Genomic DNA, 15149 nt, shown 5'->3' on the forward strand with positions numbered 1-15149 from the left:
GCTCCTTCCCTCCCGAGAGGAGCTGGCAGAGCCCATCTCAGGTGCTCTGACACACCTGGAACATCTGCCCTTTGCGGCCTTCAGCAACTACTGCCAGATACTTGTGTAAAAAAAAAAAAAGTTCTACAAAACCACAGATTTTTTTCCCCGCAATTGCAAACTGCCTCCTGGGAAGCCACTCTGAAGTCTTTGAATGTAGCAGAGAACCTCAAATACAGAAATCTATGAAGGTGCATGAGGAGCTGCACCCAGGGGCCTCTGCCCCTGAGCCAGACCAGGATGCACCATCCCCCTGACACAGCACCCCAGTGTGACAACTGGTGTCCTTCAGAGCCCTCCTCAACTGTTGACTGTAGCATCAACCTGTTGTCTGAAAAGGCCTCAGAACAAAATGAATGCAGGTGACAAATCTGACGCCCTGAAAGGATCCTGGGATTGGTGAGCAGACCACTGACTCCCAACGGGGTATGAAAGAAAGGGATGGGCACATGCACGTAAAAACTCAGGTGCAGGGTGGGGTGGGAGAGGAAATCAATGGGCCTTAGAGGGAAGTCATTCCTCTTAGACTAGAATTTGCCAAAGAAGCCATCAAACATGCAAGTTAAGTGATCTCAACACAGCATACTGAACTTTAAAAAACCCTTTTGACTGATCCTCAGGCAAAGCTCTTAATGAAAACAAGCTGCCATGGTTATATGTAAGGCGACACGTCCTTTAGTGGGTAAATAAGCAGATAAACCACAGAAAAAGTGCAGAGAGATATGACCTGCCATAACAACACAGAGCAGAGCTCTCTGTTAGGCTCAGCACTGGGTAACTAATGAGAGGGGGAAGTGATGGAGACTGCACTGAGAGAAACTGCTGCTGACAGCAAGCCGTGCATCAGGGTGCTCAAACGAAACTCAGCTACAGAAAAGGGTATCAGGATTCTACAGAGTCCACTGGGCAGTGATGTGGAAGGTGAGATTTACTGCAAATGTGAATAGATTCAAGAAAGAAATAAACAACTCTAAAATTGAAGGCCTCTGTCTTAGAAAGTGCTAAACCAGATGGGTTTAGCCTGCAGTAGCATTCTGGAAGGAATCACTTTGTTTTTCTTCTTTTATGCTCTTTTCTTGGCACCCCAGTGGCTCGCATCAGATACAAAATGGGACTAGCCAGAACCTCGTGCTGAGACAGGACATTTATTTTTATGTTACTGGATGATGTTTAATCTCGACAGAGGGAATATAATCCCAGCGGCACATAAAATGCAACACAGAATCCCAGACTGGTTTGGGTTGGAAGGGCCCTTAGAGCCCATCCAGTGCCACACCCTGCCCCGGGCAGGGCCACCTTCCCCCAGCCCAGGTTGCCCAAAGCCCCGTCCAACCTGGCCTTGAACCCTTCCATGGGAGGGGGCAGCCACAGCTTCTCTGGGCAGCCTGTGCCAGGGCCTCACCCCCTCACAGGGGAGAATTTCTGCCTTAGATCTGATCTAAATCTCCCCTCTGTCAGTTTAGACCCGCTACCCCTCACCCTATCCTTCCCTGATGATCAAGAGTCCCCCCCCTTTTCCTGCAGCCCCTTTCAGCCCTGGGGGGCCGCTCTAAGGTCTCCCCGGAGCCTTCTCTTCTCCAGCTGAACCCCCCAACTCTCCCAGCCTGTCCTCACAGGGGGGCTCCAGCCCCCCCAGCATCTCCGTGGCTCCTCTGGCCCCGCTGGAGCAGGTCCATGTCCTGCTGTTGGTGCCCCCAGAGCTGGACCCAGCCCTGCAGGGGGGTCTCCCAGAGCGGAGCAGAGGGGGAGAATCCCCCCCTCGCCCTGTGCCCACCCTGCTCTGGGTGCAGCCCAGGATGCATCCTTAAAATGTGATTCTAACTCTGTCGTCATGGGGAGCTTTCTGAAAACACTGGCACACTTCTCAGCAATACCACTGCACTTCTGAGGATTAGATACTGGAAAAGATGGGAGAACACACACCTCCACTGCATAAGTTCATCACGTACCTACATTTGCAATACTGCATGCAGCCCTGTTCTCCTTCTCTACCTTAAAAATGGCATAGATGAAATAAAAAAGGTCCAGAGGGGTGTGGGAGTGATTCCCAGAAAGGAAAACTAGGATTCTTCAGCCTGGAAGAAAGATAACTGTTATGATACTGGCTGACATGAATGGTACAGAAAGAATGAATAAGACACAGTTATTCACTGCATCCCAGAAACCCAAGGAAATTATCAAGAAAACATCCAAAGTAAACAAAATGCCTAATTATGGAACTCAATGGCACAAATCATCATGAAAGATTAAAAAAACCCAACCTAGACAATGTTACAGAGGATCATTACATTGATGATCTAGACACATTACCTGGCTCAAGACATCCCTGCTTAATAGATGATTACAGAAAACGGAGAACATGTACCTATGCAAGCTCGCTTTCTCACAGTCTTTCCCTAAGAACTCACTTCCAGTCAAACAGGATCCTGGGGTATTCTGAACCAGTGCAAGGCTCCCTTACGTGCTTCCTCTCCTTGGGAGAAATCAGAAAATACTGGAAGAGAGCACAGGTATTGCAACTAGTATGAATCTAGAGATTCTAGTTTTGTGAAATTTTTGCATTTTGGTGCGAAAGAATCTGTAAAATGGAAGTCTGGAGAACAAAAGGGTGTGTGCAGGTCTTTGGAGTAGAGATGTGGCTAAATTAACAATACAAGAAGGTGAAGGGATCATCTTTCACTGCTGTGTATGAGCTGCTGAGCTGAGTCCTAGAGAAAACACAGTAGGGATTAGTTTGGTGTAGGATAAAGAGATGCCTTATCAATTGCTGTAACGTCAGACATCCCAAGTGGCCAAAGACTGTGAGGACAAAGGTAGTTGCTTACACGCCCCAAGTAGGGATCCAGCAGTAAGTGCAGTATGAAGGTATCACGGGGGAGTTTCTGAAACCTGATGGGTATCAGATTGGAAAGCAAAAGATTCTGGTTCTAAGTGATCTGGAAGTTACGTCATAAAGCAAACACATAGCATGGTTGCACCCTAAAAATGCTGTTGTGTGGTTTAATAATTTCATGGCCTCTTGAAAACCTTGGAATAAATGTTTTTAAAGACCTTTAAGAGACAACCGACCATGAAGTCAGACCCAAGAATGGAGAGAACTTTTCGTAGAGCCCCCTGCGATGGACAAGAAGGAAACGATGAGCTCCGATAGATGTTCAGAGGAGAGCTCTGCTAAGGCTTCCCGCAGGCAGCAGGAGAGATCCCTGGAGTTCCCGTTACAGGGTTTTTCTAGCATAAATTTAGGGCTTGCTTATGAGTTTACCATATGATCAAAAAGCTGTAATTCCACAATCAAAGATAATTCTGACTAAAATTCCTGTACGTGCAGAGGTGTACAGAGGACGTGTCACTAAATGGAGTGACTAGATCTCTCAAAGCTCTATTAAACACACGGCAGGGTCAGTCCAAATGGGGCCTGAAACGCTGCGGGGTGGAGGATGCTCACACCTACTGGTGTTTTGAGCTAGGTCAGCATACACTCCCCCTTGGGTCTTTTTAGTAACTGGTTTCCTTTCCTTTTCCTTTTACAGTAAAGAAAAACGCAAATAAAAATAACTCTCAAGTGTTTTCCCAGAGAAATGCCGTATTCCGAGTATTTCCTCCTCGTGTTCTGAGAAGGATATCTAGGAAGGCCTGGCGGGAGGCTGGAATTGATGCAGAAAAGGAAGATTTTTTTAAATTCCTCATGCAGATGTTGTAACTTGCCAAAATCAATGCAAAAATGAAAAATCTATACATTGGCTGGAATGGGGGAAATCTAAAAACTGGAGTGCTCTGTCCCATACCAAAAGAGCCTAGCTGCATCTCCATCTGCCACCCTTCCGAACCGAGTCTGGAGAGGTGCATTTTTTTGGTGCCTCACACACATCACAGCCTCATACAGAGGTGACAGAAGGATACCTTAAGGACTGAGGAGTGGGTTAAAAGCTCTTGGCAGAGCACCACACTCTTTTCTTTATGGTTCTTATTCTATTTGAGGGCCCAACAGACCCGTAGCAGGTAGCAGTGGGGTCTGAAGCCCCTAAGCAACTGCTGATTATTTCCTGACCCTTCAGTGACCTCCTGGTTACGTCTGATGGAACTGGCTACGCCAAGAGAATAACCAGGGTTGAGAGGTTTACTCTGAGGGATAAAGAACAGATGTTGTTCTCAGGGAATTAAGCTTTTCTTGCAACAGAACCTCCTTCTGGAAATGGCCCATACATGGATCAGCTGTCTGGAGTGCAGCCTTTACTCAAGAGATTTGTCAAGATAAAACTGAGAGAGAAACTGTTCCTTGTTTAAAATAAAGGGGGAAAAAACAGCCACAGAACAGGTAGAAGAAAAGCAGCATCAACTGCCGAAGGAAAGAGAAGTAGCACTGAGGAGCAGGCAGGCCCTGCTGAGCTCCACACCACTGCCACAGGCACTAGAGTGAAGTGGGAGGCAAGCCGGAGCCTGTGTGTCACGGCTGGGACAGACATACAGACCCGAGCTAGGACAGCCTGACGGGCCACGGCAAAGCTTTAATTTCTGTTTAGCTGACTGTGCACACAGATCCACCAGCACAGACCTGGAGAGTCACCTGGGTACTAAAGCACCCAAACGCTCTCAAGTCTTAAACCAGGATGAACTTACACGCAGCTGCAGGCACAAGATTCTTTGCTCCAGCAAAAGGGGGACGATGCGGATCCCGAACACCGGTGTCATTCACTTACAGCAGGGGACAGGGGCCAAAACATCCCGCCGTGTTCCACTACCACTCTACTCCAGAACACAAAACTGGAAGGAAACTGAGCATGCTTGTTACACACCATTCTCAGCAGCCAGCCACCACTAAAGCACAATGCAAATATCCTACCCAAAACTGAACGTGGGGAGTGTGGAGGTTTCATTCTAGAACAAACAAAACAGGACACTGCTTCAAGCAGCAAGAAGCTGAAGTCCTCGGGGCTGATTCCCCAAGCAGGCAAAGGGAACCCTCTAGAACATGGTGGGAAGCGAGTGGCACAAGGATGGGCCCTTTGTGAGCTTACCTGAGTTATTTCTGTCATCTACGTATCTGAGGTCATCAGCTGCATCAGGCGACTGGAAGAGAACAGAAGAGGTGAGCACCCGCCTCTGTAGCTGGCGGCAGGTACCTCCCCACCCCTGCCCTCCCACACACCACAGGGAACCTTCTGCCCTCGCAGGGGCTGCGGCAGCTGGGCACAACGCGCCGTGCAGGTGGTGACACCCTTTGTGCTAGAGCCAAGCAGCCCATTGCCTGAACGGCAGGATGAGGCGTGTGTCTGCACATCCAGCTCTCCTCCTCCTACTCTGTGTGCAGGAGGAGAGGGCAGGAAACGACCCGAAAGGCAGAAAGTGTAACGACTACAGAAAACCGAGCAGAAACACAGGAGGAGAGCAAAGACACGAGCTGCATTTCCTTGAGAGTCCTGGATCCTAATCCTGCATCGCACTGTTCCCAGGCCTGGCTTCTCATGCAAAATCAACTTTCTTCTTCACATTCAGTGTGTGGAGGACTGATGTGGGACAGGAGGCAGTTACAGCCCAGCGGAAGGCCGAACCCTTTGGAGAAACGGCAAAGTGAGAATCCTGGAGCCCCGCCGGCTCCTGCTAACTCCAAAGCCCTCATAGAGTGGAGACCCCTCCAGCAGCCAGAGCCGGCTGCAGCGCGTCAGCCCCGAGTGACAACGCCGTGGGAAAACAACATGGTCATGAACTGGGGGTGGCTTGAAAATCAGCACTACTCTGGGGACAGGCATAAATGTCCTAAGCCCGACCCATTCCGCTGAAATAATTTAATTTAGCTGTATAGAGTGCTTCAAGGATAGAAAGGTCAAAGTATTCCGTTGAGGTATTCTGTTTACTTCAAAAGCAGCAGCTGCCTTTGTTAGTATTACGATTCTTCCTAGGTTTGTGCACAACACTTAGGCTGAGCTCAGCACTTCTCCGAGTGATACAAACGTACAGACAGGCTTTCAGAAAAGTTCAGTATTCAGCAACTTTAATAACGCCAAACTTGTCTGGAAGTTCTGTCCCTAGTGACCAAAATCTATCTTTTAGGGGTTGTGCTGCTCAGCTCAAGAGCACAAGTGAGGTGTAGCTTAATTTTTCTTTAGTTGTAGGATAAAGGATGGCGACTCTGCACAGTTATAGGGGAAGCATTAGGGAAATTTCACTGTGAGTGCAGGAAGCCCCCATTTCCACAGAAACCTGCCTATTTTGTGCAAGCAGCAAAACTGGAGGAGGCAGGGAAGAGTGGGAGATGACCTCAGCCCATCTGGTGCTTTCGAAATAAAGCAAATGTAGGGCAGAAGCTGTGCTCTTTGTGACGAGCAGTAGGCAGAGCAGAGGGGCCGTGGTGACCCCCAGCACCGCACTGACCCGGGGTGATGCGTCTGTGTCACTACAGCCAGCAAAAAATACAGTCTCCTGGGTACTGCACTGCTGAAAGGGGTCCAGAGGAACCGCCCGGTGCTCTGGAGGTGAAGCCTCCTTTGGAGGCACCTTCTCAGCTGTAGAAGAACCAGTGCTGCACCCAGCAGAGACTTGGGGAAACTCGGGCAGCCCGGAGCTGCCCCCAGAGCTCTGACCAGCCTTGAACTCACCCGGCACAGAACCTGGGTGGGGGCACAGCCCGGACGGGGAGGGATTCGCCAAGGAAAGGTCAGTGACCACCAAGGGCTGAGCAGTGCCACCAGTGAAAGGAGTCAGCCGAGAACATGCATCAGATAACATGTAACTGCCTGAGAACCCTCAAACTCTGCCCAAGTCAGCTTGGCTCTGGGGGCGACACCTCGGACCCGGGATCTTTGTGAGTTAAAGCCCAACATCTCAGTCCTTGCCAGCTCCCCACAGGCAGCACAAACCTAACTGCAGGTATCTGCTTCACTGTCTTTATACAACACTAAAACCCTGTGCAGACACACAGTGTCTGCCCAGATCAGCCGTCACAAATGCAACCAGTTAACGTCCAACCCAGACAGCAAGAGAAAAGCAGTTCACAGACCTGGGCAACTGGTTCCAGGTGGCCCTGCTCGACAGGGGGTCAATGACTTCCAGAGGTCCCTTCCAACCTCAACCATCTGTGATTCTGTGGCAAAGCAGCTTAAATAAAATGAGGTTCTCTTAGGAAAGAGAACCACCTTGCCATGGCGCTCACCCTTGAAACCTGGTGTTCTCCTACCACACGACTGCTTTACAGTTCATCTACAGCAGAGTTACAACATTTGAGAATTGTTGCCACAGGTGCTTCTTGGGCAGGATGCTGGATATATTCCAGCTTGAAGTGAACGTTTGCTCCAATTTGCAATCTGTTGGCAAGAATTGCTATAGTTTTTTCTTCCCTTTTAGTTCTCATCTTTCACTTAAAAACATATCAGGATCAATTCAGGTGAAGATGCAGCTGCTTTATATTTGCAAAGCTTTTGTCGTTGATTTTAAAACCACCTGGACCAACTTTTTCACAAATCCCCCTGAGTGAAGCCTCCAGTAAACCCTCAGTTACACAGCACGGTGGGTTGTCGTTGCCTCCCACACAGACAGGGCCTTTGAAGGGGACTTGCTTGAATCATCCAGGCTCTGCTCTGACAGTCACTTCATGTGCAGGCACTTCCACCACACCAAGCCCTAACGACTCTAATAGAAGGCTCAGCATGCATTTATACCTGGATTTCGTAAACAGGTTTGGAGGAAGGAATAGCAGCAAATTCCCGGTAGTCAAACTTCTTTTCAGACATGGACTAGAAGGGACAGCAAAAGAGAAGAAAGAGAGAAGAGAGAGTAAGGGGAGAGAAACAGATGGAAAACCAGCAGCAAGGGGAGCAACCTGTGCAGAGATAAAAGCAGAAGCAGAGCATCATTCTGTTAGTGCCAGAAGCCCTGATACAGCCTCTGGAAAGGAGGCACCTCCGGGACTTTCTCTGTAACTGGTGTCAGGACAGGGGTTCCAAGCTGCAGAGGAAACACTGTGTGCCCCAGTAAAACACACACACACTTTAGTTAGGCAGGAAGCCTTTTCCATGGGAAAATTTGTGGCAACGTTCCTGAAGGCTGCAGCACAGTCAGGATTTCAATCCAGAGGTGGTTTTATTGTGTGACCCTGGGCAAAAGCAGGTCCCCTCTCTGTACAGCTGCTCCCACTCTTGTGTTTAACTGCCTTACTAATTTTGACAGTTCTCTGCAACAACGTCCTGTTGCATTTATACAGTGTTTAGAAAAAGGAAATGCTGATTTCAGCCAAAGTTCTCAGTTTTATGCTGTTGAGGAAACAAGGGGCCAAAGTTTCTTAAGTGAAAGGCTTTCTGAACACAGGGATGAAGAACCAAGAAAAGGATAGAATAATAAAACAGGGAAACAAAACCAGATGTTACATTGTCATTGCAAAAAAGGGGGGATGCCTCTAGCAATGGGCATGGCCGAGCTCTATCCCCTGTGCCCTCTTCACAATTCTTTGTGTCATGCAGCCAGATCTGGCTTAAGTATTTAAGCAGGGATCCCATGGCCCAGATGCACAGTCAACACCCAAGCTGAGTAACCATGAAATCCCAGGATTATAGGCGAGGTAACAGAAGCAAGCAGAAGTGTGTCATACCAGTCTTCCTGGTGAAGTGACATTTCTGGGACTGCAATCTGCAAGAGAGGACAGAAAAGCTCCGTTCAGTGAATGGTTGTACTATGTGCAACACTTCCCCGAGTCTGCCCCTTCTATTTTGCAGCACTTGAGTGTGATAAAAGACTCTGCTCAGGAGACACACTGCCTTCTCAGAACAAAAGCCTCCTTCCTGTTTTTTTTAAGAAGTCACGATGCCGGTTTTATTTCTGCTCTGGTTCCCTGGAACCATACTTCAGATGTTCTCTCGCGTTTTCTGTACCTCAGGCCCAACCCTATGCCCCAAACGACCTCCTGGCCTAGCCTGAAGGAGGAATTGCTTCCAACAGGTCTGCTTTCGGACAAGTGAGGCTAGAGAAGCATCAGCTTTGTTCCCCAGACAGAGGTGGCTGTACAGTACCTTCCAGTGGTGTTGGCGATGGGGTGGGAATGGGTGAAGGTGACTCTGCCAGCTGCTCCAGTGTGCTCCGTTTTTTCCCCTCCTTGGACTTGGCAATAACCATTTGGGCTTTAAGAGCATCCTGTTCAAGCGATTTCATTCTGCCTCAGAAATGAAGAAGGGAGAAAAAGACATCAGCCATTGCCTTCTCACTAAGGGATAATGCCACCTTCTGTGCCCAGCAGCCAGACCACAGCCAAGAGGCTGAGTGCAGAAAGGCAAAACGAGGCACCCTTGGTTCCCTGAGGCAGACACTTTGCAAGCAGGAGAGGAGAACAGCCCTCTTTGCTGTCACCCCAGACACACCTGCCATCACACGTGTTGAACAGAGGGAGCCTGGAGCCAAGGATCAAGGCACTGAGGAGCTGCAGGCCCTTCCAGAGGTGCCCTACATCACGGGAGAGCACCCCCACCTGGGAAAGGGCCTGCAGGGGCTCAGACGAGTAGGTCGGTTCCCAGGGCTTTTTCTCTCCCCTGAGCTCTCAGTGTGTTGCATCTTAACCCTCTTCAGCCACCGGGAGACTGTGACATAGCTAAGGAAGAGCGGGCTCAGCCCTCAGAAACGTCTGCTCCTTTCTCCCCGACAGTCCCAGCATCCCTCCCTTCCTCACCGAGAGCACGCGGCGGCCTGTGGGGCCTCGGGGAAAGGAACACCAGCAACCACTGGAATTTGCTGCCTAGCCCGGGAGGCAGAGCTGGGAGCCCTGCGCTGGGCCGGGGGGTGCAGGCAGGGCTGTGGAGCATGCAGCTGGCAGGGAGGGGGCTGTGCACACCTGGATTGGCTTCCCGACCCAGCGAGTCTTGAGGCGTGACTCTGCACTGGACTAGACATCTGAGCTGGCCTGGCCCCGGGAGCAGGTGCCCACTGTCGGGACTGGTACAGCTTCCTGGCCAGATCCTGCTCGTACTGTTTAATACTGTCTTCAAGAGCTGAGGATCTGAGGAGGAGGAGGAGGAAGAGGAGGAGGAAGAGGAGGAAGAGGAGATGATGGTGATGAACATCGCAGCGGACAAGCGCAGGGAAAGAAAGAAACAGATACAGGAACATACCCTGGCAAGGAGAAATACGGGTCTGATATAGGGGTAGCTGTGATTAAAACAGGCTCCTATATCTGATCCTGCTCAACACCAACTGCTGCAGAAGAAGCAGGAACCTCCAGAGGCCAGTCTGGGGGGACGTGCCCAGAGGCATCAGCCTGCAGAGCCTCAGCATGGAGAGACTGTCCTGCCGCAGGCTGGGAGAGGGGCAGGCCATGGGAAAAGGCCTGGGAGGTACTGACAAAGTGTGTGTGTCTGTGTGAGTGTGTGTCTGTGTGAGTGTGTGTCTGTGTGAGTGCGTGTCTGTGCGAGTGTGTGAAGCAGGCTGAGGGAGGGCAGGGCACAGGGGGGTGTGCATGCACGCACACCTCTGGTGGCCCCTTCATGTCCATTTGCAAGTGCATCCGACCACCCATTCGCATGCACCTTCCACCACCAGAAAAGGGGAAGCAAAAGGGACATCGGGAGAAGTCTGCTGGCCACGGCCCGGAGCACCCACGGCCCAGGGGGTGAGTGTGTCCCCGACAGCCCCGGCGGGCACCCACCCTCGGCAGCACCGGCACCAACCCCTCTCCCGCGGCAGCGGCAGTGTGTGCCTGGGACGCGGCCGGGGCAGGGGGTGCTGGGGTGTTTGTCCCAACAGAGCCGGGGGGTGTGTGTTCTGGGGTGTTTGTTTGTCCCAACAGAGCGAGGGGAGGGGGGTGCTGGGGGAGGGGGCGCATCACACGTCCTGGCAGAGCACGGATGACACAGGGACAGAAAGGAAAAGCCCAAGAAGGTGCAAACTGATGGGGTCACGAGTGACAGCACACAGACCAGAGAACTGGAAAGAAGCAGAAGATAGAAGATTAGAGAGAAAGTAATAAAATCAGTGGCATGCACTTAAAGAAAACACAGGTTAGTGAGGCTGCAGCACCACGTGCAGGGCAGTACAGTCCTCCCTCCCCCACAGCACGGGCAGTGCTGCCGGGGGCCTCTGGAAACAAGACCTGAGCCCTGGCTGCCACCATGGCACTGTGCCTGCTCTAGCACCTGCGGAACAGGGACCCCAGGAAGACCAGATCATCTGGGGGATCTGTGGGAGCAGGAACGGACCATCCTCGTCTTAACAAAAAGGCGCACATCATGGTGACTGACTGATTCCTAATGCCAAAACAAACGAGGCCTCAGCCCCACGCAAGGGTTAAGCAAGGAATCAGCCAGGCACTTCTCTAAGAACTGAGTATAAAGCTACACCTTGGTCTCAGAAGCAAAGTGGAGCTGAGGACCTGGTCTGCAGATCTTAAAACCAGTCACATTGGATCTGATCACTGAAAAGCAAGACAGCTGCAAGTAGCTGCTCCTCGTCGTGTACTCTTACCTCGAAAGGCTCTCCCTTCAGCAGTTCATCTGCCAGGAACAAAACATGCTTAGAAGAGACTGGAACGCTGGGATCTCTCTCCTGCCCACAGTGGACAAACCCACTGTACTCAACACCCACGAACCCTTCTGCAGTGTCACGTCGAACTTGTACTGTGCCCTGAGCAACTTCAACAAACTCCTAACTAACCAAGAAGCACAGTCCGGTGTACAGGAATGTTACAGGAGCAAATCACAGGATCATTAAAAAAGATCCTGCCCCCTCCCCTGCCATTTTTCAGATTTCTTTATCTGCTGGCAACAGCAACAAGTTGACGGAAAACCAGAGTCCTAAAGCGAGTGGTGCACGCTGTGACACGAGCAGTGTCCCTGCAGCAGCTCTGCCTCCAAGGTTTGCGCAGGCAACGTTGCGTTCCTCCTTTCTACACCCAACTTAAAGCTTTTACTACAGGATTCCTTGGGTAGGGTGATGCTCAGGAGGAATCAGAGCCCAAACAACCTCATACAGCCTTTCCCATCGTATGAGGGAACAGGCACGGGAGGCGGAGGCACGAGGGACAGTCCTGTGTGCCTGCCTGGGAAGGGCTGACAGAGCAGCCTCTGCCCTCTCCCAGGACAGTGACGTTGATTGTCAGAGGAGAAGCCTGACAGACAGCTTGGGTTTTGTTGGCTCAGATAGAACAGTGGAGCTTTAATTTTTTTCAGGTGCAATGACTGAGCAGCAATGCTCTGCAAGTTGTCTACTGACAGCACTGTTGTGCTGACACAGCACCGCATTGAAAAATGAAAATAATTTTTAATGCTTCCAATGGTCACAGCCTTTCTGCGAGACACGGAAGTGCTGTTACAACCCTCTCTCCATGCTCCTGGAGCTCAGAGGGACTCGGTGATCTGTCCAACCTCACAAGGAAGAACAGGCCAGAGCAAGGATTCGGGTCTGGTCACCGCAGTCCCAGCCAGCCTCCTCTGAGCCATTCTAAGCAACATTTGGCTCCCTAACACCTATGCAGCTTCCAGCCCTGTAACACAAGGGCAACGTGTCTGTTTTGGCAGGTATTGTTTAAAGCTTCTGTTCCACTGGTACTTTGGTAAAAGTTATTCCTGGCTTAATGTGAAAATATGGAACTTCCATTTGCCAATGATGCCACCTAAAAAGTTGTGACACAGAAACCGTGGGAACAGCATCACCCAGACTAGGCGTGAGATGCCAAATACAGCAGAAGATTCCATGAATCAGAGCAGCAGAGAGAATCCCACAATAACTGGAGCGTGAAACAACAGCACAGGGTGGAAACAATCCCACCCGAGGACACTGTCAGCAGCCTGACTGGTCGCTGGGCTGGGACACAGGCAGCCCTGTTAGTGGGGAGGAACTGGGGGAGGAGAGATTACCCAGTGTGGACTCAGAGCAATTCGGGCTGGAAGGGAACCCTGGAGGGCATCTGACCCAACAGCAAAGCAGGGCCAGCTTCAAAGGTCTAACAAAGGTGCTACAGGATGTCAGAAATCAATCTCTCCCAAATCAGTGTTCCGCTTCCCAGTGACCTGCTCAGCTTTCTGACATCTCAGGGCAGTGCAGTGAGACTATGGCAGTGCTTCAGCAAAAGGACTCCAGCAAAGGACTCGTCCAAGGCAAAGCGCTGGAGCATACCAAGAAAGTTTTCCCTGAAGGGCAAAAGCCCTGGTACTAGGAATGTGAGTCCAGCTCTAAATAAACCATGAGCAGATCTGTTACAGTGATCAAGTAACAACGGGAACCCTTGTACCCCCTCACTGAGGACTCCACTATGTATTTCTTCACCCACAGGGCCCCCCAGAAGACGACAGCACCATTATCACCCATGTCTAAGCACGAGCACTGGAAGTGCCAAGTGGTGTCACTCACGGGAATCCCTCCGGTGACTTATCTAGCAGGCTGGCAAGGATGAGTCACTAGCAGCCCTGTTCCTCTAAAAGCTCTCACTCAAACCCCAAAAGAGACTGTTCAGATTGTCCTCTGAATGCTTCCTACAGGAACATTATGGGAAGAAAACTACAATTAGTTACAGGAGCAGCCTGACTAATTTTTGAAAGGAATTATATGACACTGTAAATGCCTGGACTAGCTTCAGGTCTTAAGTTCTGAACTAGAAGTTCTCTTCCTTCCAAAACAATTTTTAATCACTCTTTCATAGCTGATGAAACAGCTTGTGTGGATAAGAGTGCCCTCATCTTGCTAATTTCTTGGCTTTGGCAAGTTTTCCAGTCTAGCAGCACTGGGTATGTGAAACGCTCTTTCCGTTTTTCATTTTGAATGTGTCACCTTGCAGCTTCAATAAATACCACCTTTTTCATGTGTAACAGAGAATGTGGCAAGTTGTGTGCTGAGAGGGAAGGAACAGGTTCACCATCACATCAAGGTGTTCAAGTCATGTTTTTATAGAACTCCCCTGACTCTGTGACTGTGCAAGGACCATTGAAATGCAGAGACACCTCACCCGTGTCGCTGCCGGGAGCGGATGAGCTCAGCCAAGGGGCAGGTGCTTTGCACTGTTTGAGCAGGCACTCCGTGACCTCCCCTAACATCTGACCGAGGAAGGATTCTTTGTTCCCTGCTTCGGACACCATCTAACCCAAAAGACATGCAGCAGGTCCCCCGTTCCTGAACCAGCCTAGTGAAGAGAACAGCAAAGGTTCTTCTGACTCACCGTGCTGCCCTCCACATGGCTCGTTTCTCTGCCTCCAGAGCACGACGTTCTGCTGGGGAAAGCTCCTTCTCTTGGCCACTCAGCAGCTCAGGACTCTGCATCCGCAATCGCTCCTGGTGCCGCCGCTCGGCTTTGGCCGTCCGCACGGGTGCCACGGGGTCCCCTGCCCCAGGTTGTGATGGACTCAACCTGGGCACAGCAACGGGCAGAGGTGGGCTGGCCTGTCCACCACAGCTCTCACCTGCCTGCTTTCAACATACAAGGTGATGACCGACACCCCAGGCAGCCGTTGAGCACCACATCCAGGGACATGCCCTCGGACGGACACACACAGACCCGAGTTGCTCTTAAGAGGTTGGCTCTGAGCACAGTTCCCCCTTCCCTGTGAAATCCTTCCTTTTACACCCCACGTCCGCTAAGAAGGAGCCATCTGCCCCATCACCTGGCAGCGGAGGATGCTGCTGACCCACTCACCCAGACGTGGAGTTGGCTCTCTGCTCAGCCTTGATGCCCTCTTCCAGGGAGTTCCTCTGTGAGCTGCTGCTCTCGCCGAGCTCCGAGGGCCTGCAGCGAAGCAAGGGGGTGGGCTGTCAGCCCCCCGGGCCCGGCACAGCCTCGCGGCGGCCCCGAGCCCCAGAAAGCAACAATCAGCTCATGGTTTGAAGACACAACCCTTAAGGACTTTGCTCCACAGCTCCTGCATTGCTGTGAGCGCTTCGCTGTTGACTTCAGAAATGTTCACACTAACACCAGGACTCCTTTCCTTTGTTTAAAGGTCAACCATCCACTCAAATACACTCGCCAAATGTTGGGCAAGTTCTTGCACATTCTGGGTCTCTCCAGGTGCCATTACGTGACGGGCAGCCTGGCTGCCCCCAGATTTCCCCTTTGCTGATGTCACATAAGCACAGCGTTAAGGAAGGGCGGCCCCCTGGGGGTGTGAGCGGACGGGCACCCGGGCAGGGGACGAATCCCAAGCGACCTCAGAACA

At 51.1% G+C, this 15149-nt stretch overlaps 1 protein-coding gene across 23 annotated transcripts in view; it reads right to left on the bottom strand.

Annotated features, from left to right (window-relative positions):
- SCRIB (scribble planar cell polarity protein) overlaps window positions 1-15149 on the bottom strand; it is a 109171-nt gene that overhangs the window by 2705 nt on the left and 91317 nt on the right. For 18 of the 23 annotated variants that reach the window (XM_074898229.1, XM_074898231.1, XM_074898227.1 and 15 more), the window contains 3 exons: window positions 14633-14722; window positions 14159-14347; window positions 10029-10935 (listed from right to left, as the gene is read on the bottom strand). In XM_074898229.1, coding sequence (XP_074754330.1) covers window positions 10281-10935; window positions 14159-14347; window positions 14633-14722 — 934 coding nt within the window. In that variant the 3' untranslated portion in view covers window positions 10029-10280. The other 5 variants (XM_074898234.1, XM_074898224.1, XM_074898230.1 and 2 more) reach the window with 5 other exon arrangements.

This window comes from Athene noctua, chromosome 2, assembly GCF_965140245.1.
Source record: "Athene noctua chromosome 2, bAthNoc1.hap1.1, whole genome shotgun sequence".
Taxonomy (NCBI): domain Eukaryota; kingdom Metazoa; phylum Chordata; class Aves; order Strigiformes; family Strigidae; genus Athene; species Athene noctua.